We start from the raw sequence: 27,851 nt of genomic DNA on the forward strand, positions 1-27,851 counted from the left end.
AATAAAAAATAGGATTAGAGTTTAATATGTACACATTTGTTAATAAAAAAAAAACAAACATTTAAACATGTCCTATTTTTTCACATGACTGTTTATGATTAAAAGGAGTAAGATAACTCCAACATAAACTGACATTGCAGTTGTGGTGTTAAAACATTTGAGAGCATTTAGAGAAATGTTAAAACCATCAAAAATAATTAAAAAAGAAACAACAGGTCACTCCTACATTTCTGTAGTAGAGACTGGGTGTTAAAAGTTTAAGGTAGTGCAGTGGCCCACTTAAACCAACTTTAAAAGGTGTTTTCTTAATAAAGCCAATTGCGTAAAATCTAAAAATGAACTTCTTTATTTAAAATTGAGTCTGGGAGGACTTGTTACTTTGTATTTGGGGACTAATTGGACATTAAACTAGAAACTAAAAGTTTCACTAAAAGATTTTGCAACAGGTTTATATCGACTTGGTTTCTGCCTCAAGAGAACCCAACATTTATTTGTAAATGTAAACGTGGTTTATTGCATCATTAAGGGTTGTTCATCAGGAGGCTACTGTAAATACTTTTGCTTTACTAGTTCTTTATTTTGGAATTCGAGTTTAAGGTTAAGAGAAAAAAAAGTCCCATTCAGCGTTGTTATGTTTAGACGAAAAGAAAAGCATCTAATGAAGGCAGTTGATCTCGGCATTAACAGCCAAGCATGTGCTCCACGTATCCCACAGCCTGTCCTTCCTGCAGACACTTTATAAAGGTCAGATTAGTGCTCAGAGTGTTGTTATTATCGCCTGTTGTGGTGGGGGGCGGGCTTACGAGCCGCTGCGCGCTGATTGGACGTGATGCACTCCCCTGTGGCACATGGTTCCGTTTTGTGTGTACGCGCATGCGCAGCGAACCCTCTCCGCTGATATTTTATTTACTCCCGAAACCCAAGATGGCTCCTGTGAATGTCTCAGCCCCATAGCGAACCGAGGATGAGAGTAGCTGCTGAAAAAACAACTTTCCCTCGACCGTCGCATCCCCTGGAGTTCAATCCGTATGCTGCGGAGGAGGCTCTAACGCCCGTCTAGGCCCCGAGCAGCCGTCGGAGCTCCGCGGAACCTTCTTCAATCCACCAATTTGGAGTAGTTTCGCGAAGTAGCTCTTCTCGGCGTCGCTGTCTGTCCGGAGCGAGGTTCAGGCAGGCGGGCAGGCAGCTCATCCTAATGGCCGAACCGAGAAAAGTGCAGTTTGTCACCCTGTCGGCCTTCGCAGCTGGAACAGCCGCGGAGTCTAGGAAACGCCGGCTGGATGAGGAGGCCGACTTAAACTTCGACAGAGCCGGGGAGGATGAGGCAGGCGGCGGGGCAGGAGGCAGCGCCAGTAACGGTCGTCTCGGTAAAACCGGCGACAGGGACAAGGCTGCTGCCGAGAGGAGGGCGACCGTGCGGCTCAACCTGTCCCTGTCCGAGCCCGACGAGCGAACCTCCGCCGAGTTTAATTATGGCGAACTCATTCAGAACCTCCAGGTAGGTTCCTCCGCTTTCACTCTTAGCGGACCGTGGGAAACTACTGCCGGAGTTATTTTACACCTCTTGGAAGTGTTTATATGGACGTGTCATAGTAAGTTAAATGGGGGGAAGTGCACCTTGTCCTTCCGTGGAATAGCGTGGCTGAAAGTGACCATTAGTACAAGCTCAACACAAAGGCAGCAGCTGTTCACTCCGTGCAGCTTTTCAACTTTAGTAGCGCTCCGCAGATTGTAGTGTTTATAACAGCGCTATCTCCTCCTGGTTGTTTAACGCATATAGTGTATGTCATGTTGCTACCTGTGTCCTTTTCACTCAGACTTGCCCAGCAACAGCCCAGTCACTCAGCCATTATGGCACTTGGAAATGCCATATGCAGTTTGGCCCTCTGGCAGCGATGAGACCGAGATGGGGGAGCATTGTTGATGAGCCGGGGACGGAAACACGTTTTAACTGTATGCAGATCTGGATGATAAAGTTTATTTAATATCAGAGTTAAAAAATAATAAAACAGAAAACGTCTGTTACTCACAAATGAGTGCACATCAAATTAGAAGCTGCTTATTTGGACACCAAAGCGTTATTTGACTGCAGTTTAGTTGTTTTAGGTATTGAGTTTCTTGATCCTATTTCCGTTTTTCAATGTTTATTTCAGACTAAAAGCAATCTTCCAAGTCTGACCTCCTCCCTCAACCGCTTCAATGATGATGAGGAGGAGGAGCGTGAGCGGCTTGAGGTCGAAGCCCTGGCAAAAAAGTTTGAAAATAAATACGTAAGTCATTATTTATCATTATTAGCAGATGCACCAATTAATCCACCACCGATTGAAATCAGCCAGATTTTTTTAGACTGACTTTTACTTGATCAAACTTAAAAAAAAATCTGATTCTTTTTCTTTATTATTGAATGCATGAGGGCTTTAGAACTGCATGTACTTTCATGCACTTTTCAGAGTAGAGGAGATCATTTTGAAATTTCTTTACTGTCTATAAGATTGTTGTGGCTGGACTTTTAAAACACAAACAGAAATGGAAAAAAAGTTGGTTTTTAAGTTAGAAATATTTGAATGCTTCACTCTAAAGAAACATTGGAAATGTTTTGAATATTCTTTTACCACTTTAGTCGTTGTTTAGCAACAGACTTAACAGAGGGATACTGGCATGCAAAACATGAACTTCAGTTGGCTAATTATTGAATATTGTAAACTTTATGCTTTACACTGAAAATAATGCTAATATTTTCATGCACACAGCTCTGGAAAAAATTAAAAATAACCACTTAAAATTATCAGTTTCTCTGATTTAACTTTTTTTTTTTAGGTAAATGTTTGAGTAAAATGAACATTGTTCATTTATTCTATGAACTACTGACATGTCTCTGAAATTCCAAGCAAACATTTAGTATTTATTTGCAGAAAATGAGAAATGGTCAAGATAACAAAAAAAGATGCAGAACTTTCAGAATTCAAATAATGCAAAGAAAACAAGTTCATATTCATTTAGAAACAGCAATACTAATGTTTTAATCAGGGAGAGTTCAGAAATGAATATTTGGTGGAATAACCAGGATGTTTTCAATACGGTTCTGTGCAGTGGGCTCTTACATTTTTTTAACACATCTACTTAATATGGGCTACACACTTTAGACATGATCTTTATTCACGTTATAAAAAACTCTTGCTTTTCCAGCAATAATCCAACAACAACCTTAAATGGAAATGATATGCCACAATTGTACTGCCTTCATACAATAAATAAAGTAAGCGATCACAACACAAAGGTCAAATAGCTGCGATAAACAAATGTTTGTGTTTCCTGAATAAAAAGAAAAATATTTTCATCCGTATGAAATCCATGAATTTTAAATACCAAACATCGTACTGCCTGGTGAATCTTTCTTTTTCATATTACATGTCCAGGGTAACACGGGTATGAAGAAGAGAAAAGACCGGATGCAAGATCTGATTGATATTGGGTTTGGTTATGATGAGACGGACCCTTTTATAGACAACTCTGAAGCTGTAAGTACTTCCATTTCATGGCATAGGCAAATCAAACAGCTGCGTATGGTCCACCCGCCAGCAGGGGGCAGCCAAGAGCACGCTAATTATCAAGCCGGATTTATAAATTCACGAGTTGTTAATGTTTATGAAAAGCAGTATTCAGTTTGATTGTGGGGGTGCACCGATTGATCAATTGATTGGCCCCGATTTCCTTAATTTATGGCTGCTGTCATACTAATGTAAGTCTTTGAGAGTGGGAGGGTCTTGCTGTAACTACAATACGATTGGTGTGTTCACGTGTTGTCGCTTAAGACTCCATTAACACAGGAAAAAAGTTGCTGGATTTGTTGCTAGTTGCTATTTTGAAAAAAAAAAGTCACTAAAGGAAACTGAAAACTTGCTAAATATAGTGACAGAGTTGCTAAATCAGCAACAGTGGGGTGACTATAGTTAATCGCACAAGTGAAAAAGTGACCTGGTGGGCGAGTCTGTCAGTCAGCTTCTCTCACTGCAGAGCCAAAGGAGACACCAGCTGATTTTTAGAGCTTTTTCAGAGTAGATTAAGTTGATTTCACATGCAATTATCTTCCAATATTGCAAAATTACGAAAATCCGTCCAATTTATCGGTGCGCCCCACTGAATTTGCTGTGTCCTTGATTTGATTTATTTATTTCAAACAGGTTTTTAAAAACAAGAAGACAAGCAATAAGTAGGACAGAGAAAACATGTGCTTACTTAATCAAGAACAAAATAATTAGCTTAGCACTGATTTTCTCTTTGGAAAGGAGTAGGAAGAAGTGAAGACTTGTTTAATCCCATCTCAATTTAATGAAATATATTACTTACCAACTCAATAATGATCAAAAATTTGTAGTTAAAACCATGTTTTAATATTCATGTGCCTTTTCAATATACAAGTAAATCTATACTATATAGACAAAATGGTTATAACTCATAACAAGACAAAAAAATCTACGGCTAATAATAATAGTAATAATGACATTTTTAAATAACAACCGGACATACACCATCAGAAAAATAACCAACTCTTTGCCATTGTACAGCCTATAAATTCTTCTTAATCTGTGTTTTGGATGCTCAGCTGCTGTCATGTGTTGAGGTATGCATCCTCCTGCTTCTTATTAAATATGCATCTGATGTTTAACAACATTGCGTTCACAGACAGTGAGCGCTAGGCTAAAGATAGCCTGATGTCCCTGTTACAACCAACCTGAGACTGAAGTTAAAAACGGATCTATATGCTTCATGGATTTTCAGTGTTTCTTCTTTCCCTGACAGTGTTTTATGCTCAGTATTCGGCTGTAATAGCTGAAATTATTCCACATCCATTGAGTCTGTGCCATTAAATGAAGTTTGTTTTGGTATTTTATCTGCTTTCTCAAATCGCCAGCACCTCTTTGACTCTGATTTTCTTTGTTCTGATTCATGAAGGGGGGAAATGTTTTTGCATGCAGCCTGGGGATGTTATAATCCATGTCAGATCTTTATTTACTCTGCTGCTCCATTCATTTTCGCTGACCAGCAGAGGAGCAGAGGGTGCTTTTGTGAGATGCTAACAAAACACATTATCAGTTACTCCGATGTTTTTAAATCTGTGAACAGCGTTCCAGTGTTTGTTGTGTAAGTGGGTTTTTTGTTTTCTGCAGTCCTGTGAACTTAACGCCACAAACTGTCTTCCATTGTTATTCTTCCCAGTATGATGAGCTGGTGCCTGCGTCTCTGACCACAAAGCTCGGGGGATTTTACATCAACACGGGCACGTTGCAGTTCAGAGCGGCCTCTGACTCAGAGGGAGAGGAGGACAAGGTGAGACAAGTCAAACACAAGCTTAGCTGTACATGCAGAATTCACTGCAGTCGTTCTGGAAACCCGGTTTGTTCGTCTGTTTGTTTGAAAGGAGAATAAAATCACGGTGAAAGGAAGATACGTGCTGTTTTAATTGTAGGGTTTCGATGCCGTCACTGTGGCAGAGGCAGTTAAAACGCCTCCCAGTGGCAGGAAGCCAGGTGTGGATGACGTCCAGCCTCTGATGCTGTAGGTCAGGGGGGTCAAACTCAGTTTCATTTTGGGCCAGATCAAAAAACTGAATGTTCTTAAAGGGCTGTTTGTGTCAGAATGCACAGATGAAACACATTAAATTGTTGAAATATAAGTAAATGGCAGCTTCAGGGTTCAATACGTGTTAAAGAAAAATATTGAACATCTTTTCAAACTGATCAGAGTCTGGTCATTGTGGGCCTGTTGTGCGGCAGGTTGGGTTAGGGGTGGTTACTTTTTTTATTCAGTATTGTGATGAATCACTTCCATCTGTGTCGGACAGGACAGTGGCGATTTTCCCTCTACTTTCTTCTCTTCACTGTATATAAATATGTCATTTATCTGTTCCAGAAGCTGAACAATGATAAGGAGCAGGCGATGAAGAAGAAGAAGAAGAATGAAGTGAACTGTGTGGAAGAGAAGAACCTGAAGATGAATAAAGTAACTAAACAAGGGTAAGAACTGTTTATCTAATGCGTTGTTCAAACAGGACATCATAGGGACCAAATGCTTATAAGCGATGATATAATGTTTCTAAAGAAATCAATGAAGGAAGCTTGGAGAACGAGCTAATAAGTTAATTTATTTCTTTTTTGTTGCTGATTTGTGTCTTCAAATGTCGCCACAGTGGAAAAGGGCGAGGAAAATTAGCCCAAAATAAAAAGACAGGTTTTTTCTCACTGCCTGAAGTTTAATCAAACCAAACTTTTCTTGTTTTAGGTCAGTCAGAATTATCAAAATGATTTCTATTTGCTAATTTCTGGAAAACATGACGAGAATTTCCTTTTCCTATATTTTTTGTAGTTTTCTTCCGAATCAGAAGTTTATACACAGCATGACTGCTGTCTCTTTAAACAGCGAGGGAAAGCCCAGATGATGAAGATGATGATGATGTCATCACTTTAGAAACTTCTGACAGGTTAATTGTCACGTTTGAGTCACTTGGAGGCACACCTGTGGATTCATTTTAAGGAACACACCGTTTTCTGGTTTCTCACGGCTGGAAATGTGAAATAAACACGTCAAGGTATCAGGAAAAGAATTGTGTGGTTCATCCTTGGCAACAATTTCTTGATCATTTGTAGCAAAAGATGGATCTGCAGCTGAGAAAACATCTGGGTTTTTTTTTAGCTGTTTTTGGAGATTTTCAACATGTGAACATCTCAGCCCTTTCTATTTAACTTAATATCAATACAGTTTGGAGTTTGGAGTTTGGAGTTTGGAGTTTTTTATTTTACAGGATTTGAACCAGGTGAAGCTAAAACTACTTGATTAGTTCTTGGTTGAACATAATTACAAAGATTTTGTTTTTTATCTTAAATGCAAAATGTGTACAGCTCTGGAAAAAATGAAGAACCCGCTCCACTGAACCGCATTGAAAACCTCCTGGTTATTAAACCAAATATTCATTTCTGAGCTCTTCCTGAGTTAAAACGTTAGTGTTGTCGTTTCTAAATGAATATAAACTTGTTTTCTTTGCATTATTTGAGGTCTGAAAGCACTGCATCTTTTGCATTATTTTGACAATTTCTCATTTTCTGCAAATAAAAACTAAATTTTTGCTTGGAGTTTCAGAGGCATGTTGTCAGCAGTTCATAGAACAAACAAACAATTTTCATTTTATTCAAACATAAAGCTATAAAGAGTAAAACCAGAGAAACTGATCATTTTAAGTGGTTATTTTTTATTTTTTCCAGATCTGTATATATTTGTACAGTTTTAGCTTAATTGCTGCTCTAAGTGTGTTATTCTTGCAGCAAATGGCCTTTTTTGAGTCTGTACACTCCAGTTAATGATTAATTAATTACTAATTTAGTTGACACTTATTTAATCCCATTAACAGCTCCAGTCCTAGTGGAAACATTATGAAACCTTTGCCTAATGAGTATGTTTGTTTAGCTAAAACAGCTCGTTGAAATAACTAGAAAACTTTTTTTTTTTTTTCTCAGACAGCTATTCTGCACATTGGCATTAATTTTTTCCCTTAAATGGACCTTTGTTTGAAACTCTGGATGTTATGTGGGCCGGTGCAGATACACACGGTTCCTTCGGTTGGTTCTTTTGACCCGACGCTCTCTGACTTGCTCCTCTGCCGCTCATGAATGCTGACTGAGGCTCGTTCTGAGCTGCTGCGACAAGCCAGCCACCTTCAGGAAAATTCTCTATTATCCATACTTAAATATGCTGAATACTCTGAGACGCCAACACTCTGAAAACATCTTCTAAAAATAGCAGCAGCCATTGTGGTGGTGCCATTACGAAACAGATGATATTATATACGTGTGTGTCAGAGAGATGGATCTTTGAAAGCGAGCTGCGCGCTAATCCCCCACATTCCCAGTAGCTCTCTGCTTTCTCCGGGCCTCTCGGTTGCTTTTGTCAGCGTGTGCCGAGTTCTCGGTGCGTTTCTTATCAGGACGTCTGAGGTCAGCTGGTGTGTTTGTTAAAATTTCACAAGGAAAACTGCAGCAACTCGGTTGCCAGACTCCACAATATCCACTCAGATATCATGGTTTGCTCAGGGATTGAAACGGGGCTTGGTGTTGCTCACTTGTGGGTGTTTTCAGCAGGAGACTTAACTTTTTAAATGGAGCCAAGATCCGGTTTGACAGCTTTCTGCCTTTTATACGGCATAAATTAATGAAACGACTGTTACACGGTTAGGCATAAATGTGGAACAAAATATAGAATAAAAATAGGGCTGAATCATGACAGTCAACAAATTTAGTGATGGATTAAATGTTAACTGGAGAATACAGACTCAAAAACAGACTAATTTCTGGAAGAAGAACAACAGAGACAAAACTGTACAAAAACATCTACATTTTATATTTAACTTAAGAAAAAAAAACTTTGTGAATAAGTTCTACCCATAGTATTAATACTTAATACTGTCTCAGTATTAATCCCAAAAATAATAAAAATATCATCCCTACACTTTATTAAGTCGAGCAGAAACGGATGATCTTTTCATATGTTGATCTTAGAAGATTTTTTTGCTACAAATGATCAAGCCTACATTAAATGCAACATTACAGCATTTTAGAAAGTAAAATGTTTATTTTTTTCCTTAAAAAAAGAAACCGAATCCTTTATTTTGCATTTTTACATATTTCTAATATTGTATAACATTATCTTAAATAGTTAAAATAAAAAATAGTTTGATCAGATAAATCGTCAGAATAATTGATTAATCGATAATAGTTAGTTGCAGCCATATGTAGTTTTTTTTAATAGTAACTCGGATTAATTAAGAATCAACACCTTTCAGCTCCGTCTGCTGCAGCATCTGTCTGATTTAGCTTTGCTTCATCTTATCTCTGTTTACAGCCTTTAGCTTCCCAAAACGTCCAGCTTCTGGTCTGTATGCTACCAAAACACATCTGTAGTTATCAGGTCTTTGCTAGTAGACTGAAGAGCTGCCGAATGTTTGCAATTGTCCTGTTAAAATCTCAAAAGCAACAGAAGACGAGTTGCACTCAGTATTTGGAGAGATATTGTGTTTCAAGTGCCAAGCATTCATGCTGCACGTATATTTAGTGAGTTGGAAGGACTCTCACTGCCTTTAATGCTCACACCCGATAGCATCACAGCTAGCATATTTTTAGTAGCTGAGATGCTAAAAGGTCATGAAGCTCAGCGGGGAGATCGGGCGTTTCCATTAAAGGAACATTTTCTAGGAACCAGTCTAGTTTCTTTGGAGGCATTTTTACCTCTTGAGTTAAATGTTTGTTTTAAATTGATATGATTTTATTGTAAAGCTCTTGTATTTTTATTAATTTGTCCTGACAATATTGTCTGTATTTTGCTAATATTTTGACTTTATTCTTTTAATTTAAAATAATTCTTAGACCTAGCCAGATATCTAGGAAATTAAATGTACTTTTGTGCATTTTGGTCTTTCATCTGTACAAAAACTCAGTTTAATAGAACTAAAACAATTATTTATAAAAACTCAGACCAAAGTGAAGATTTGAGAAAATTTGCTTGTGTAGATGGGAAATTTAAGATTTAGGGTCTTTTTCATTACAGCCTGTGATAAATAATACGCTAATATACACTGCAAAAACACAAAATCTTACCAAGTATTTTTAGTCTGGTTTTTAGTGCAAATATCTTAGTACACTTGAGGTACTAAGATAGATAACTTTTAAACAAGATACAGAGGTTTGTTTTCAGTAAATAATTCCTTAATATTATGAAACTTGAAGATTATTTTACATTTTTCCCATGTGTAAGTTAATTTATCAGCCAATAAAACAAGTACTTTATCATAAATTTTAAGAAATTATTTACTTAAAACAAGCCTCTATATCTTGCTGAAAAGTTACTTTTAAATTGGTTTGTCTCATTTCAAGGTTACCAAAATATTTGCACTAGAAACTAGACCAAAAATACTTGGTAAGATTTTTTTTTCCAACTGACATTGTCTTGTGTGTTAATAACTTTATATTTTAATGCACTAGGGAAAAGTAGTTTAACCTACATATCTGTCCACACAAATGAACCTCCTGGCATCATGTTTAATTCCTAACAGGAAGTTCTGGTTGTTTTGAAGCAATCTGATTGGCTGACATAGCTTCTAGCTTTGCGCTACACTGCCCCCTATGGGTTGGCATGCTTAACACAATGCTGAGGTGGGTCTATGAAAGAGTTCATGTCAAAGAAAACTTTTCTGAAAGCAGTCTGTTATTTTTATTTTAAACGGTGTGGCAGAGGTATTGTTTTTATAAAGACCTCAGCTTGGCCTTTATACTGTCGTTCTATGGATTGTTAAAGTTTCAGCTCCCCTGCTGTCGTCTCCAGTTTAATAAAATACATCTCTCCTCATAGCTGCAGTAGCAATATGCAGTTTGCAATTGAAGCACAATCACACTTATTCTCTAAAAACACTCGCTGTCTCTCTGCCACTTTAATTATAGAATCATTTACCTCAGCATATTAGGCCGTATCCAACTCTTTCTGTTTTTCTAGCTTTTCATTTAATTTAATTTAAGTGCATACATTGTACTTTATTTCCATTAATGTTTTATGGTTTTTATCCTGTTTCACTAACTACCTTGTTTAATTTTATGGCCTTGTTTGTGTTTTTACTGTTTTTTTGTATGTATAGCACTTTGTTGAACACAGCCAGCAGCTCCTAAACAACCAAACTATTGTTTTGATTAATAATATAAAGATAGCTGCAACTAACAGCAGCGTATTCTTTAGTGGAAATACCTAAGCCTGATTCAATGAGAAATCAATTAACTGAACAATAAATTAAAATGAGCGCGACAATTTCCATTCTGATGATTAATACTTTTTGAATGGCAATTCTGCTTCAGAGACGCTACAATCCAATCAGACAAATTAAAAAATATTTTACTGATCATAAAGGGAAATTAAATAAAACCACAATTAAATATGGTTTTCGTTGTTTTTATTTTATTTTAGATATTTAAAATATCTTCCAGTTCTAGTCTTAAGTGTTCTTTACAAATGTAAAGTTTATTGGTCTTTGAGAAGATGAACTTATATTATTATGCAAATATCAATATATTACTTGAAAATGGTCTCAAAATGCAAAAATTGTCTGAATTATTATTCAGACAATTCACGTTATTTTATTTATCAAAAAGATGATTGTAAAGCACACTTAAAGCTACAGTAATATTTATAAAAAAGTTTTTTTTGTTTTTGTTTTTTTACATATTTGTTAAAACTATTACCATGTCAATCAGCCTCATGTACTTGCTGCTCAAAATACTGAGGGCGGAGAAACAACTTACTGTTATCAGTCATCATCGGCGGCTATGCTAACTAGCTTGAGCATAGCCTAGCAGGTTCTGCTAGCTGCAGCATAGCAGAGAGTAAAGGAAAAAAATTAGCAGCTACACACAAAGGGTGATTGACAGCGCTAAGACCCGCCTCCTGGCTCTGATTGGTTGTTTCTAGTTAGCATTGGGATAGAAGAACTTGATTTTTTTCACAGACTGTTTGTCTCATAATTATACCATCACAAAATGGTCACAGTGTCAACAAATATGTAAAAAAATATATATATTTTTTATAAAATATGAACAAATCTGTTGGTATTTTTCTCAAATAAGTTTATTTATCCTACTGCTAAAAACAACTTTTAAATTTTTTTTAATTTGACAGAGTGACGGCTCTCAACCTTCACCGACCAGAGAAGAAGAAGAGGAAGAAACTGATGAAGGACTCGCTGTACCTGGCGGCCATGCTTCGCCGTTTCACCCGGGAAAAGGAAGAGATGAAGAAGCGAAATCCCAGCGTGGATCACCTCCGTTTGGCAGCCGGTACTGCCAGCAAACCCCAAAACCCCGGAAACGCCACCCACCTCCCGTTAGCCTCCAACTCCACCCACCTTCAGGGCGGTGGCGCGTCCACCGGCAACCTCTCGCTCACCGAACTCACCTCTGACCCCGCCGTGATGTCACTGCTGGGCTCCGCCAACGAGAAGGAGCTGCAGGATCTCCTGGGAGATCTAGACTTTAGCTTGTTGGACACCGACCAGCAGCACGCCATGGCGACGGCCAGGGAGAACGGCATTCTAGGTATTGGAGTTCCCTCCCAAAAAGCAGTGGGAGGAAGCGGCCAAGGGCGAAGCCTGGGGTCTTCCGGCGGGCTGTTTTCTCCGCCGCCGCTGCCTGACGGACTTCCTGCTCCTCTAATTAAACGCATCGAGGACCTGCGGGCGGTGAGTCAGCCTCGGTCTTCCGGTGGGTGGCTGCAATTACCCATGAAGCCTCTTCTGTGGAGTTGAACCGAAATACCACTCGGCTCTCAGAGAGGCTCCGAATGTTTATTGTTACCGTTTATTCCAGTGGGAATAATCTCCTGTGAAGTATCAGGAAAATAGGGCTTAAAGCTGAGGCCCTCCGGGGTTTTATGTAACTAAGCGAGGACTCGCTGCGCCTCACGGAGGAGTTTTGCTCTCTCTTACAGCCTCGCATCTTTTTTTAGATGTAGGTGAAAGATTCACAGAGAAAAGGGACAGAGGTGAAAAAGAAATGGTGCGAGGAGGACAAATTAAAAAATTCAAAGCTTTTCAGGCGGCGTTGTTTTGGTTATAAATTCATTTATGGTTAAACAGGAAATGTGTTCTTCATATAAATGGCCTTATTGCAAGGATCTCATTCTTTTTCTTTTTCCGACCATGTTTATATTTACAAATTGGACCAAATGATTGTAGATATTCCACAACAGTGTTGCGTTTTTCTCTCTCTCAATCTGACGTGCCGATACAGACAATACGGCTGAAAAAACAAAAACACAATATAGGCGTTTCATAATAGTCAGTATAGATAATTATTGATTAGTTTCTTGTTTTAAATATCTGAAATTCTCCCAAACTTGTGGCATGATTTTTTCTATTTTATCCACAGTTTTCACTCCACACCGGCCTTTTTATTTATAAGTATTATGAGGCGAAACCTTAAACTGCTGCTGTGTCAGTTACTAAACAGGTTGTTGCTAGGCAACCAAAGAACGAGTGAGTTGCTAAGTAACCAAATGGTGAGTAGCTTTAGCTTATTCCACTAACTTTACTTAGCCGACTTTGAGAGGTTGAGCAGCTAAAGTCTTCCCTCTATTTTCCTGATATTCTATCAGAAGTATTACCTATTTATATTAATCACATGTATCTCACAATGTTTGTTATTGATTTATTGTCCAGCCCTAATACCTAATATTTTTTCTCTCTGAAAAGTCGCTAAATATATCAACAAAGCTGCTAAATATCAGCAGTGGGGTAACGACAGTAGAGGCATGAAGCAAAGCATATTTTGGTATTGATCCACTGCCAAGTAAATACAAGACCAGTATTGCTGATACTGATACTTTTTTGATCAAAGTTTGATTTACCATCAAATTTCTTATCTTTTTTTTTTTTTCTTTGAATTTGGACAAAGTTTATATGTGTCTACATCAAACTTTAACATGTTAAAATGACAAACGGCAACAATAAGAAGACAGAAAAAGCTTGTGTTGTTTATTCCTAAAAAGTTCCTAAATAAAGTATAAAAAATTTATTTGAAAGCAAATCAAAACAAAATCCTTTTTGAGATGGAGTTAAGAAACTACAATACAGAAATAAAATAAAAATTCAAGAGGGAATCTGAAACTTAAAGTATTGATCTTATGGCGTTGGTATTGATATTATCGATATTTTAGATTGATCTGCCCATCTCTACAAGGTAGAGAAAAAAGGTCACAGTGGCTGATTTCTGTATCTTACCAAGCTTCAGCCTTAATTGGTGTCAGATTATAGTCCATGATCGACACAGCGAGTAATAAAAAGTCGCATTTACTGTCATAAATAAGAGTAACAATCGCAAATATTTTCAAATTAGTAACACAAATACTTTGATTTTTATTGCAAAAAAATCACAAAATCATGGAGGGATTGAAAAGATGTTCAATAATATTATTTAGTTTTAAGAATTAACAGTTTTTGAACAGGTTTTATCATTACATTCTGCCCTTTAAGAACATTTATGATCTTGATTTGGCCCAAAACCAAAATGAGTTTCACACCCCTGATTTAGATTGCGTGTCTTTTGTGTTGGTCGCCTGAATGGCTAATAAATGGCCGTTTTGATGTGCAGTCGCACCTCAAACTTACTCAAACAGACATAAACATGAAGTGAATAAATCGATTCACTGAGGCTCTTTAAATGTGTATAAACTTGAAAATTTAAATTGACATTTGTGACTGTATACAACATAGGCCGGGGTGTATTTCCTTATTGTGAGGGAACACAAAGCAAACATTTTCCTCCGTAAACAACAACACGTTGCAGCTTCGTCCACTTTAGCCGCGACTATTCAGAGGTTCATTATTTGAAACGAGTCACGTGAGGCGCGTTTCCTGATGCGACTGTGTGCTTGAAGTGTGAACAACAGTGCTGTGTGCTGACTCGGGCTTTTCCACCACAGGCCTCGCGGCAGTTTGATCAGGAGGGCAGGAAGAAATTTTTCACCCTGGACATGAATAACATCCTCCTGGAGTGAGTAGGACAGCTTTTAAATCACCGTCGAGTCCAATTGCAGCTTTGCTCTCCTTCCTCTTTTATCAGCCCCTCTCAGTCACTTCCAGCAGATTTCCCCCGCCGCCTCTCCTGCTGTCTTCAAGTGTTTTGTTTTCTCTCTGTCTCTTATTGTCTGTGGTAATGACTTATTACGTCTCTCCGTTCATCCTCCTCTGCCACCTCCAGTCGTTCTTACCTCATCCACCTCTTCATCTCTCTGTTTTCTGTTTTTGTTTTGTTCTGTTTCTAACCAGCTTGACTTTCTGTCAGTATTGAGCTGCAGGTCCAGGAGCAGCCTCCTGAGATTCGCTCAGACATCTACTCGCACATGGAGGCGTTTGTGCCGTGCAACAAAGAGGCGCTCCTCAAGCGCCTGAAGAAGCTCAGCCTCAACATCCAGGTGAGCAGAACGAAGATTGGGGAAAATCCCCGGACATTTTTGGATCCAGAATGTGATTATGAGTCGGTTGTTCACACTGCAGCCTTTGTGAAAGCTTGGTGTTGTCTAAAAAAATGGATTAAAAAATGTCTGCAGCTGCTATAAGAGCATATTGAATGAGATTTTAGCATTTTAGATGCAACTCGTATTGAAAATTGTCATAAAAAACTGGCTGGAGTTGTTTTGTTTTAGCTGATTCTTAAAAATAAAATCAGCTTGGCTGTTACGTAGAATAAATAAGTAGAGGTTTATTTGTCTCAAATGCATCTTCTTTGTTATTGTGGCCATTTCTCATTTTCTGTAAATAAATACTAAATGTTTGCTTGGAATTTCAGAGACATCTCAGTAGTTCATAGAATAAAAGAACAATGTTCATTTTACTCGAACATTTACCTATAAAAAGTAAAATCAAAGAAACTGATCATTTTCAGTGGCCTCTCAGTTTTTTCCAGGGCTGTAGATATTTTTTGTACAGTTTGGACTTAATTACTTGTTGCTTTTTCAGTAATTAGGCTTTTTTGAGCTTGTATATTCTAGTTACCATTCAAACATTTTTAAATTAGCTGATGATTCTTCCTAATTAACCCAATTCAGCTCTGATATGGAGGTTTGTGCTGAATATCATGAATCTCTAGTGGTGAGTTACTTTATTACATCAATAGATGAAAATTGGGCTTTGATGAAAAGTTTGGATTCTAAACTTGAAGTGGACATAAATGGAAAATGACTAAACTATTATAGCATCAAATTTATGTTTTTATGTTGTTTTTCTTTATTGTGTTCTGTCTGTTTTATTTCTCTCATCCACAAATCACTCACCGCTCATTTTTTCAGATCAGGAAGTTGCTTCCTTTTGATTGCAGATTTACAGCTCTGGAGAAAAATAAGAGACCCCTTAAAATGATCAGTTTCTCTGATTTTACTTTTTATAGGTTTATGTTTGAGTAAAATTAACTTTGTTCTTTTATTCTATGAACTTCTGTCAGCATGTCTCTGAAGTTACAAGCAAACATGTTGTTTATTTGCAGAAAATAAAAAATGTGGAAAAAGATGCAGCGCTTTCAAGTTCATATTCATTTATAAACAACAACACTAATGTTTTAATCAGGAAGAGTTCAGAAATCAGTATTTGGTGGAATAACCAGGAGCCTTTCAATGCTGTTCAGTGCAGTGGGCTCTTCATTTTTCCAGAGCTTCATTTTGGTACCTGCTGATTCCAAACTTCTCGGTTCTCCTCATCCATGTTGCCGTTTTGTGCAGCTTCCTGCTCCTCCGCCATGTTCCCTGCCTGTTTGTGTGTACGGAGCAGGAAGTGGCTCTGCATTCAGGCTACATGACGGCTTTCCTAACGCATCATCAGTAACGCTCTCTCTCCTCCTCCTCTCTCCATCCATCCATCCATCCACCCACCTTCTGCTTCTCCTTTGTCACCTTTTACTGTTTTCTCTCGTTCTCTGTACGTCAGGACGACCGGCTGCGCGCGCCTCTGCTGAAGCTGAAATTGGCTGTTTGTAGCGTGATGCCTGAACAGATTGCAAAATATAACATGGAGTTTATGGCCAAAGTTGCAAAGTAAGTAAATCTCTCTGGGTTCAGATGTTGTGCAGTCCTGACTTCATGAGTTTTATTTTATTAATTTTGAGCTGAAGTAAATCCCATTCATTGGTTTGTTGCCTTTAAACCAGGGGTACTCAAAGTGGGCCGGCATCCTGCATGTTTTAGTTCTCTCCCTGGTTTAACTCACCTGGATCAAATGATGGCTCGTTAGAAGCCCTAAGAGGAACATTGACCTGCTGAAAAGGTTGTAATTATCACCAGGGAGAGAACTAAAACGTGCAGGATGCCGGAGCCAGAGGACCCACTTTGGACACCCATGCTCTAAACCTTTTTTAGGAACTATGATAGTTTTCTGGGGCATTTTTGAGTTACTCTACTTCTACTGCATTTTATTTAGATGAACTGAAATATTTGGGTTTGTGCTTGAAGGAAGGAAGTTACTGAACATTTCTGATTTGTTACATTTTCTTGCTAAAACTCCTCTACTGCTCATTTTCTGTCAGCTTTTGACTTTAACATATTTTAAATTATCCACAAGTAAATTTAAATAAAGTAAATTTAGATAATTTGTGCTTCAAAACAGAAATAAAACACAATTAAAAGCCACTAAATTGAGGCTCATGAACAGATTTAAATCAAAAGAAATGAGGGAAACACCTGCTGCTGTTTGATTTATTTAATATCTACTAATATTTCACATTTTCATAGTTTGAAGGGATTTTAATTCAGTGAAGTTGTTCATTTTGTTTTCAAATGTCATCTGAAGGGATTAAACAAGACGGACAAATTAAAATATTTGTCTAATATATAAACTTAATGTTATTGTTCTTCCTGATAATGAAGTAATAATAATAATAAAAGTGTTGACCTTTTTTAGTTCATTGTAAAAGAATCAGACGTTTGTATCTTAATATTGAATTGTAATCTCTTTCAGAGTTCTTGTTGATCTGCATTAAATGAATCTTTTATTTCTGCACACAAAAAACATCTCAGATAATTTGAGTGTTTTCAGCTCCAGACACATAAAATACTGCCATGAAAATCAAAAAGACACATGTATCTGGCCTTTTGATTTAATTTAAACTAATTTAATTTAGATTAAATTAAGCTAGTTTTATTTAAATGTAATTCTTTAATTTAAGTTAACTAAATTAAAGAAATTTAATTCTTTAATTTTATCACTTTGTAAGAAATGGGTGTAAATTCAACTATCACCAGTTTAGGTGTATTTATTAATTTATTTTTGTTGTTGCTGAAATTCCTGACTTTTCATGATTGAAAATAAGCTTTTTGTTGTTTTTCTCAACAGTACAAGTGAATTTATTTTGAATTTATTGCCATTGCATAATTCCACAAAGTTAAATTATTTGTCCTGTTGCTGTATTGGTCTGATTTTAGTGTTTTCTGCTCATGAATGAAATCATGAAGCTTCGTTTAAATGTTATTTACAAACATTAATAACAACTGGAGGCTACCAGATAAACTCTTAGAGGTGATGCGTCTTTTGATTTTATTTTTCTGTTTGAAACGTAACATCAGCCCCACCAGGTGCCTTTTCTAACAAACCTTCTTGAAGCCGACTTGCTAAAACTTTGTCCTGCCTGTGTCTTGCAGGCAGCAGTCGGAGGAGGGGGACAGGAACGGCTCAGAAGAGGAGGATGATGAGAAACCTGGAAAACGAGTGATGGGACCTAGAAAGAAGTTTATCTGGGACGACAAGCTCAGGTTAAGATCCGACACCGTCTCATATCCGCTGTGTCCTGATCCACGTTTATCTTTACGCTTTATTTGTTCCACATTTTGTTATTCGGCATCTATTTTCTGATCCGTCTCATCCGCGCTCATTATGAATGTGGTTCAGATCTGCTGTGTGCGGGAAGAAAGAAAAGCAGAAATTATGAACTGGTGATTTCCAGTTAAAAATCTATGAATACACTGCAAAAACACAAAATCTTTCCAAGTATTTTGTCTAGTTTCTGGTGCAAATATCTTGGCACACTTGCAATAGGACAAATCTAACTTATAAGTAACTTTTCAACTAGATTTAGTAAATAATTCTTTAATATTGATGAAAAAGTTCTAGTTCCTCTGACAGATTATTTCACTTATAACAAGACATTTTTCCCATTTTGTAAGTGAAATAATCTGGTGGAACTGGTATTTTTTCACCAACATTAAGGGATTATTTACTCAAAGCTTCTATATTTTGCTGAAAAGTTGCTTGTGTGTTACATATTTTTTTGCAAGTGTGCTAAGATATTTGCGCCAGAAAATAGACAAAAGTACGTTTAAATATTTAGTTTTTTTTTCAGTGTATTCATAAATTTTGTTATATTTTTTTTATTTTAAGTGTAATAAGATATTTTCACTAGAAACCACCCAAAAATAATTTTGTTTTTGCAGTGAACGCTTCTCTTCAGACGGAGATTTACACCAGTTTGCCGTTTCTTTTTAAAAAATGTTGAAGGTTAGCCGATAGATTTTTAACCTAATCTCGTTTTAAGCATTTGCAGACATTGTGATTATAAATCCAAAACATTTGAATGTAGATAAAGTGGGAAAAACAAAATAATTTGACCCGTTTTCCTACCTCGATTGTGCTTTTTCATTTTGCCTTCATTGAAAATTTGTGCCGCCTCAAGTCGTTATGTAATGAACTAAAACCTTGAACACTGACCTGAATGCGACGGCCTTGTTTGTGCAGGACGCTGCTGTGCAACCTGGTCCGTGTGAAGCTGAGCTGCTATGAGATGGAGAACCAGTGCACTCTGTCAGTGGAGGACTACCTCAAGGCCTTCTTGGAGAACGAGGTCAAACCCCTGTGGCCCAAAGGCTGGATGCAGACCAGGTCTGGAAGTTTGTGTGTAAACGAATGCCAACATGTCTGCAACTCTGCAAATCCTGTACTGACACTTTTTGGGACTTACTTTAAAAACAAACAAATTACAGCTCTGGTAAATATTGAAAATACATATTTTAATCATCTGAGTTGTAGTAAGGATGTCTTGATAACTTTTTGTCCCTCATAACGATTTGAATCAATAAACCTACTGATATGACATTAAAGTCGTTGCCATTGATGCCATAAAATTACTTTAAATATGCAGGAAAATTAACACAATGCATTTTATTGGGTGTTACATTTGCTACCTCAGTGGTGTGATTCTTCTTCCACTGAACTTTCTCCATCAGTTTTTTTTTTCTTTGATAGCTGCTCAGACATGGAAGTGCTAGGCTAATGTTAGCATGTTTCCTCTATGTTTTATTTACTTTGTAGATAATTTCACTTGCAACAAATTTAAATTATTTGATAAATGGACAAACATGCAGCTGCTTAAGCCGTGTTTTAGCTGCTTGCTTTTTATTTTTACACAAAAACCCACAAATCTCCGTTTTACCCCTTCACGTGTTGAGACGATGCGTTTAATCTTCTCTCCATGTTAAAGAGTCATTGACTAAAACGTCATTGTTTATTCCTCATAGTTGCTTTGTTGTTGTTTTTAATTCAAAGCACAATCAGTGCAAACTTTGGATGACTCTAGTTTCCAAGTTAGCAGTATGCTAAGATAACGCATGAAAATGGCAACAGCTGGTGCTAACGCCCACTTAGCAGACAGTTCAGAGAATGTGTTGTAGAAAGAAATGAGATTTCAAACATCTAGTTTTCTCATTTTGATGCAAATAAAGACCTGCTTCAGTGGGAAACACTCTAATCAACAGTTAGTGGAGGAAATGATCAGATAAAAATAGTTTATATCGGTAATAAGCAGCAAAAAAATGATCCAATTTTCATCTTGATGTTTTTCTTCATGTTTATTTATTTATCTTACAAATCCAGTTTATCTATAAAGCATATTTAAAAACAACTTTCGAATAAAACACAAACATCCAACAAACGAGTCAAAATAAAACAAAAATAACAAAAGAGCAACAGAGAAAAGGTTTAATTTTAAAACTTAAAAACAGGAAGCGAGAATGCCTAACATTTAAAGGCAGTTTGTTTGAAAGTGCTATTATAGAAATAGGTCAATTTCCTTGTATTAGTTTCAATTTGAAATTTTGTGAAACTTGAAGTATTTTACTTTTTTGAGCTTTGTTTTTCTTTCTTGTTTGTGTTTTTTAGAATCTTGTTCAAGGAAAGCCTTGCAGTTCATGGTCACCTCACTGGAAACCTGTAAGTCTTCACTGTGTCACCTCAGACAGTGTGAGTGAAAGAGTGAGGCCTTCTTAGATGTTTTTATTTTCATTTCTTTGTGTAGAGTCAGAAGGCGAGTGGTGCCAGGACCCAAGCCCAAAGCCAAGGTGAGCGGCCATTCTTCTCTTTACGTTAAATCACGGCGGTGTTTTCTTGTGAAATGTTGACGTGAAAGCAACAGTTTGACTTCAGTTCGGCCATGTTGGACCCTCAAAGGGGCAGTGCTACGTAAAAATAAACTTATTTTTAGCTTTACATCATCATATAATGTTATTCCCTCATCGAAAACATACCTGGAGTGTTTCTTTGATTCTTTTATTGATGTTTGAGAAATCCTTTGATCTCCATGGCAACCATTCAGCTATGTAAAACGCCTGCGTGAACCTAGCGTAGCCGACTCCTTCTGACTAGCCAGCAATAATTAGCAACCACCTGGAGGAACGGCACATCAGCTCATTATTCAAGCTCCTTCTTAGTGCAACGCTGGTAAAAACGTTGTTAAAGGGTCAATAGAGGAGCCATGTTGTGATGACTTCCTGAAGGCGGAGATTCAGAGGGAGCAGAAATTTTTAAAGCTGCAGTAAAACTTTTATAAAAAACTATATCTTTTACATATTTAAACTTACCATGTCATGATAGTTTGAGACAGATGATCTGTGAAAAGATCAATCGCTTCCTTCCTGAAGAAATGCGTAGCTCCCAATCAAAAACAGCCAATCAGAGTCAGGAGGAGGGTCTTAGCGCTGCCAATCAATCTCATGTACTCGCTGCTCAATGCGCTAATGATCGAGAAAAAACGTATTGTTACAGGAAAACCTTTTAACCGTCATCATCAATGGCTATGCTAACTAGCAGAGCGCAGTGAGGGGGCGTGGGGAGAAGAGCAGAGTCACATGGGCATGATTGACAGCGCTAAGACCTGCCTCCGGCTCTGATTGGTTGTCTTATATCGAACTGGTTACAGTTTCAACAAACTTGTCAAAAATACATTTATATAAAAGTTACAAACTGCTGTGATAAAGACAGAGGCGTTAAATTATGAAGTCATGTTTGAAATATGTGGCAATTTTATAGCTGAATCTAATTTATTATAAAATTATTCTATTTTCTGAAATTTAACAGTCTCTGTAAAGGAACAGTTCAGACTGAATGGCTGCTTCAGGTTTTGAGTTGTTTCTTCTTCTCCTCCTGCAGGACGGTTTGTGGATCAACAAGTTGCCTCTCACCATGACCTCTAACCCTACTGTGACCTCCACCCGCCAACCCCCCCTCATGGCGTCGCCCCCGGAGCCCATCTGTCTGTCGGACTCTCTGGACGAGGACCTGACCGCTCCGTCTCTGGACTCCATCTCACACGCTCTGGCGTTGCTTAGCAACGCCTCCAAGGGCCTGGGCCTGGCCGACAGCCCCATGTCGCCGCCCCCCCTCCAGATGCCCACCTCCTCGCCGCCGCCCGTCGCCCCCCACTACCCCGCCGCCTCCCAGTTGGCCGCCTCCCAGTTGGCCGCCTCGGCTGCGTCCACGTTGCAGCAGCATTCCCTGGTGAAGGCGGAGTCCGCTCCTCTTCCTCCTCCTCCTCCTGCCGCCTCTGTTGGGAACCTATCAGGAACATCTTCCTCTACCTCCTCCTCTTCCTCTTCTTCTACTTCTCCTGTTGTCTCCTCCATGGCTCGCCTGCACACCCCCGTCCTCTCGTTGGCCTCCAGGACTGCAGATTGTCACTACGGGCAGGTCAAGGGCTGCTTGGCTCAGACTCAGAGACACGTTACCATGGTGACGCCCAGTCACAGGCCACAGACGGCGATGGGGAAGATGCACCCGCATCCTTCTCCTTCGCCCCCGAAGCAGCGGCCTCCGCCCACTGCTTCCCCTCTGCTGCCTCCCCACCAGAAAGGCTTCACCTGCCCAGCAGGGATACTGGGAGCACTGGGAGGCGTTTCCAAGAGCACCATCAAACCCGGCGGCATCATCAGCAGCAGCAGCAGCAATGGCGGCGGCGCCCTGAGCGGCCCTGTCCAGCCGCCTTCCTCCTCCTCGCCTTCGTCGCAGCACCGCTCCAACTCTACGTCCCACCACGTCCCGCAGTCGTTCCACCCGCCGTCCCCAGCCCCGTCCTCCTCGCCGTCCCCCACCTCCCAGAGTAAACCCCAGTCGCACCATCACCACCAGGCCAACTTCATCACGCCCATGCAGGCCACCCTCACCAAGTCGTCCCACAGCAGCAACTCCTCCCCCATCATCAAGCTCACCCCTCGGCCCCCCGCGCCCACGCCGCCCCCGTCTTCCTCCCCGTCGTCCTCGCCGTCGCACCAGCTCTCCCATCAGCAGCACCAATACGCTTCCAAAACCCCCAAAACCTTCCGGACCCCCTTCAGCGTGTCGGGCGGCGGCCCGGTGAAGCCGCCGCCGCCTGCTGGCTGCAGCTTCGTCCAGAAGCCTCAACCGCCGCCCAGCAGCAGCGCCAACAGTAAGGGAGAAAAAACTCCGGCCTCTTCCACAGCTTCGGTCTCGGCCAATCAGAGGCAGAGGGTCTCGGTGGGCGGGGCCATACAGAGCTCTAAGGCGGGAAACGGCTGGGCACCTTCAGGCACTCTGGCTACATCTGCTACAACGTCTCATCTCTCACAGGTCAGTTTTTACCAATCAAACATTAAAATGACAAAAATTAGAAGGTTGTTCATTATTTGTGAATCTTTGCAAAGCATTAGTAGAACCTCCTGCACAACCAACTCAGCAAGCGGTTCCTGGATGGTAAGTCAACAACAAAACACTGTTCTTTTCCAGCAGCCATTGTACAGCGGTAAAACCAGCTGACTGAACATCCTGGAGCTTAGATTAGTTTGTTAGGAAATCGCACAGTACCTGCTAATTGTGACTGAATCTGTAGGTTTTTGAAACTGCTCATTCTCCACACAACAAAAAACATTAGTTTATTGCCAAAAATGTACTTTTTAAAGCACTTGGGTTGTTTTTGAGTCACAATGGGTGGAAACTGCACCGTTACCTAGCAACTCAAGCTAAGTTGCAGCAGGTTTTTTTCAGCTGGTCTTACCACTGGATGTGCTGTACAATGGCTGCTGGAAAAGACATGTTTTGTTATTGACTTAAAACTCAGAAACCACTTACTGCATTCTTGTTGGTTATGCAGGAGGCTCTACTAATGCATTTCAAAGGTGCATATATATTTGCATCCATTTTCAGAGTAAGAATTGCGTGGCAGGAGCTTACTTGGATTTAAAGTGACAGGAGGCCTTATAACAGCTCAAAATAGGCTGAACTGATCAGACTCTTTATCTAAGAATTATTTTGTGCAAAAAAGATGTAATATGTTTTTTTTAAGCTCACAGACCTATACAAGAAAGCACAATTAGTTACTTTTAAAATTACATTTAAAAAATACATATGTATATATTTAAGATACAAAAAAACATTTTTCTTTATCTGCCAGGTATCGGCTGCAGGCTCTCCTCTCCTCACCAACCACTCTGCTCTCCCTCTGGGCTTCGGCATGCTGGGAGGTCTGGTTCCTGTCTCTCTGCCCTTCCAGTTTCCCCCGTTACTAAATTTCAGTGCTCCTGGAGCTGCAAGTGCGGCTAGCATGGGCTCAACCCCCAGCTCCAACTCAGGATACCCTCTAGCACAGAGCGACCTAATGGGTGAGTGAATGCTCAGCTGATAAAACTCAATAAAAATGTATTTATTACTGAAAATGTGAATGAATGGGACATTATCATAATGAAGGGTCCTCCTGAGGACGAATCTGTCCACTAAACAGAAAAATATCCTGCAGAAATAAAGTCATCTGCAGTTCTCAACAAGCCCACTAGGGGGCAAAGCAGACATGTGATAGAAAGTTATAATAATTATAACAGAGACATAATACAAGTGAAAATAACGATGCAATATAAACAGAAAAAAGTCGTAAAAGCTTTGATATGTTTTCAAACTCTGATGTTCTGCTGCTGCTAATTTGATCAAATTATTCAGCTTCTGATGGATTAATGTAATCAAATCAGTCTAAATGGACAAGCTGAAATCATTATCCAGATGATGACGATACCTGTGAAACTAACCATGTACATTCTGCTTTTAAATGTACAATTTTTCAAGAGTTGGGGCTGTAATTCAGAGAATGTTTATAATTGGGACTAATTAGTAGCTTAACGAGCAGCGTAGGTGTTGGCAGCTGCTCCATCTGCAGAGCAGATGCACTGAGACGCTGCAGCTGAGTAGGTGGATGAACAAAGACAACATGTGTTTTTCCTGCAAGTACCGGTTTAAGATCAGAACCCAAACACCTTTGGTGCTGGAGGGCAAAACGTTGCTGGCAAACAATGATTAGCATAATGGGTTTTAGATGTTAAGTTCTCAATATAACGTGGTGAACCTTAAATGTTCACCACGATGTATAAAAGAGAAAGGGCTGCAGTGCTTTTCTACTAATTGTCAACACTACGGAAGGAAAACGTTTTAATTTAGTAAAAAATGGCGAGGAAGAGGGGAGAAGTTCAGTCAGACTTGCTTGATTTTGACAACCGTAACATGTAGATGCGAAACCGTAGCATGTAGATGCGAAACCGTAACATGTAGATGCGAAACCGTAACATGGAGATGCGAAGTGGAATCCGGTTTGTTACGGTTCACTTACGAAATATTACAAAAAGGCGACCCAAACAGCAACTCTGACAGGTCATCGGTAGAGCAGGTGTTTAAATTGGTTAATATACCACCGCAGTGTTAGCTTGGCTAATAGCAGCGGAAGCTAATCTAATTACTGAGTTAGCTAATAGCAGCGGTAGCTAATCTACCACAGCTATCACTTATTATTAATAATCACAAAATAAACATCAAGAGCCTAAAAACATAATACTGCAACAGACTGAATGTTATGCTCTTTCTGTGGGGAATGTTTGAGTGTGTGATTTTATGTTGAGTACCGATACATAAAGTGGCGTCGTTGTCAGTTTCTATGGTAACGAGTCTGCGTGAAGTGTAGCTCACACACAGAGAGAGAAAAAGTGGTTTTGAGTTTTACTTTTAACGGTTTTTCTGCGTTATTTTTCTCTTTGCACTGAATCAGTAACACATCTCCAGGTTTCAATAAGTGAACGGAGTTGTTCTGAGAATCGTCTTTTTGCCCTTTAGCGTTGTGCGCATGCGCGAAATTTCCGGATGTAAACAATAACACGTGTCAAATAAAGCCAAGTACAGCATCATACAGGATGCTCAGTTTGTTTAGTCGTCTGCGAGGCATTATTCCTAGAAAATAACCTGAATTTACCTCAAATTAATTATTAATTGGGTCAAAATGGTAATAACTTTCCTATTTGACAATAGCTTGACAATACTCTTGGTCTGCGTTTATTTTCTGCAGAAGTGCTTCCACTCTGTGCTACAACTTTCCACCCGTTTATCACATCGACCCTAAACTCTATCTTGCTTTGAGCCGCAGCTTTATGTTGTTTAATGTGTTTTCGTCTTTCACACGTTGTGGTTCTTGTTGCGGTCTTTCTTCTCATTGGTCCGCCCTTCCCTCCTCAGATCTGTATAAAAGCCTCCAGTCAGGGTCGCAGGCTGCCCTACCTCCTCACTTGCAGCTTGCTTTTTCAGGTAATCTGCATGCCTCCTCTCTTTTTTTATTTATTTTTTATCCTTCCACCTCTGGTCCCCGTCTGTCGCTGTCGAGTCAACCTGCTGCTGTTTTGGTTCTCGGCTGCAGAAGTATTTATCATGATTGAAATACTTGAAAATGCTTGAATTTCAATTAGGTTGGAAAGTGCTTGATTTCTTGTAAACTGCACAATTTTGGAACAAATATTTTATCAATGTAACGTTTGATTAAAAGCCTAAATTTGGAAAATGTTTAACATTTGAAACCAGGTATTTTTATTCTGGTACTTGGGGAGCTGTTCATTTTTAACAATAACGGTGCCCGGAGGAGGTTCAGCATTTTCACAGATTATTTTTCCCACAACATGGTGACACTTTTAACAAATATGTAAAAAAAAAAACAACGTATTTTTAAAATAAAATTTGATACTGCAGCTTTAAAGTTAAAATCTTTGCTCCTTGCTCTCAGACTCGAACCAAAGCCAGAGTGGAGACATGAAGCGGAAAACCCACTGACCAATAAGAGCGCAGGAGGCGATGGGTGACGTCACACGCTGACCAATAGGAATCCTCCGCTCTGATGGACTGCCCGGAGGAAGGGGAGGGGGCGGAGCTCCAACGTCTCCTTGGTAACGGACCTGAAGGAGGTCGAGTTTCTCTTCCCTACGAGCGGCGAACCGAGTGAATGAGGAGAGCTTCCTTCTGTTGAGTTTTTGTTTATTTTTATTTTCGTCGACATGTTTACATATGACTGACCTCGATCACTGTGGAATGAGTGTAGAGCAGCGGTGCGCTCCATTTTATGATTTCTATTTAAGGAATATGTGGTGTTACAGGACGCTTCTTATCACAGAGGAAAAACAAACGGGAAGAGCAGGAAATGATGCAAGTTTTTCTGTTTTTTCTGTTGTCGATCGTGGGAATCGTCGTGTCCGTTTCTCTGCTCCCACTGATGACTGTTAAGTAGTAGCTTAAATTAATACTGATAAATTATTTTTTAATTCACAGGGACAAAACCATGAGTGCGAGTGCTGAGGTTGACTTGAATGTGCGTTTGTACATAGAAGAAGAAGAAGAAGAAGAAGAAGAAGAGCATATAATACTGTTAATTTCTATCCAGATTATTCTCTGAGGACTCGTTCCCCTTTCAGTGATGAGCAAGCGAAGGTTGGACGGCCGTCTCTTCGTCTCTCTGCTCAGCGTGTTTTTGGTGCTGTTTAGTCACACTGGACCTTTTTTTTTTTTCCTGGATATTTAAACAAGAAGAAGAAGAAAAAAAAACTTGAATTGAGAAAGTTTAGTGATCCTCTTCTGAGCTGACGAAACTGTTTTTTTTTTTTTGTTCTTTTTGTTTACGCCTGTGAGAGTGGGGAGGATTGTAGCCTACTTGAATATTTTGTTTTTAATGTTTCACTGCTTACTTACTCAAACCAACTTAATATAACAAAACGCCTTA

General features: G+C 39.1%; 1 protein-coding gene across 3 annotated transcripts; it reads left to right on the forward strand.

Annotated features, from left to right (window-relative positions):
• Nucleotides 1-171: 171 nt before the first annotated feature.
• ubn2a (ubinuclein 2a) lies at nucleotides 172-27,851 on the forward strand. 3 transcript variants are annotated; one of them, XM_008414154.2, is made up of 17 exons: nucleotides 172-1,498; nucleotides 2,154-2,270; nucleotides 3,417-3,518; nucleotides 5,218-5,328; nucleotides 5,911-6,014; nucleotides 11,704-12,262; nucleotides 14,503-14,573; nucleotides 14,865-14,994; nucleotides 16,499-16,605; nucleotides 18,205-18,315; nucleotides 19,295-19,438; nucleotides 20,714-20,764; nucleotides 20,850-20,892; nucleotides 21,980-23,413; nucleotides 24,234-24,441; nucleotides 26,327-26,395; nucleotides 26,865-27,851. In XM_008414154.2, exons 1-17 carry the CDS (start codon nucleotides 1,196-1,198, stop codon nucleotides 26,909-26,911), a joined length of 3,711 nt encoding a protein of 1,236 aa, XP_008412376.1. In that variant the 5' UTR covers nucleotides 172-1,195; the 3' UTR covers nucleotides 26,912-27,851. The 3 variants fall into 3 exon arrangements, with proteins under 3 accessions (XP_008412376.1, XP_008412385.1, XP_008412394.1); XM_008414163.2 differs by lacking the exon at nucleotides 3,417-3,518; XM_008414172.2 differs by lacking the exons at nucleotides 2,154-2,270; nucleotides 3,417-3,518.

Source organism: Poecilia reticulata, linkage group LG1, assembly GCF_000633615.1.
Source record: "Poecilia reticulata strain Guanapo linkage group LG1, Guppy_female_1.0+MT, whole genome shotgun sequence".
Taxonomy (NCBI): domain Eukaryota; kingdom Metazoa; phylum Chordata; class Actinopteri; order Cyprinodontiformes; family Poeciliidae; genus Poecilia; species Poecilia reticulata.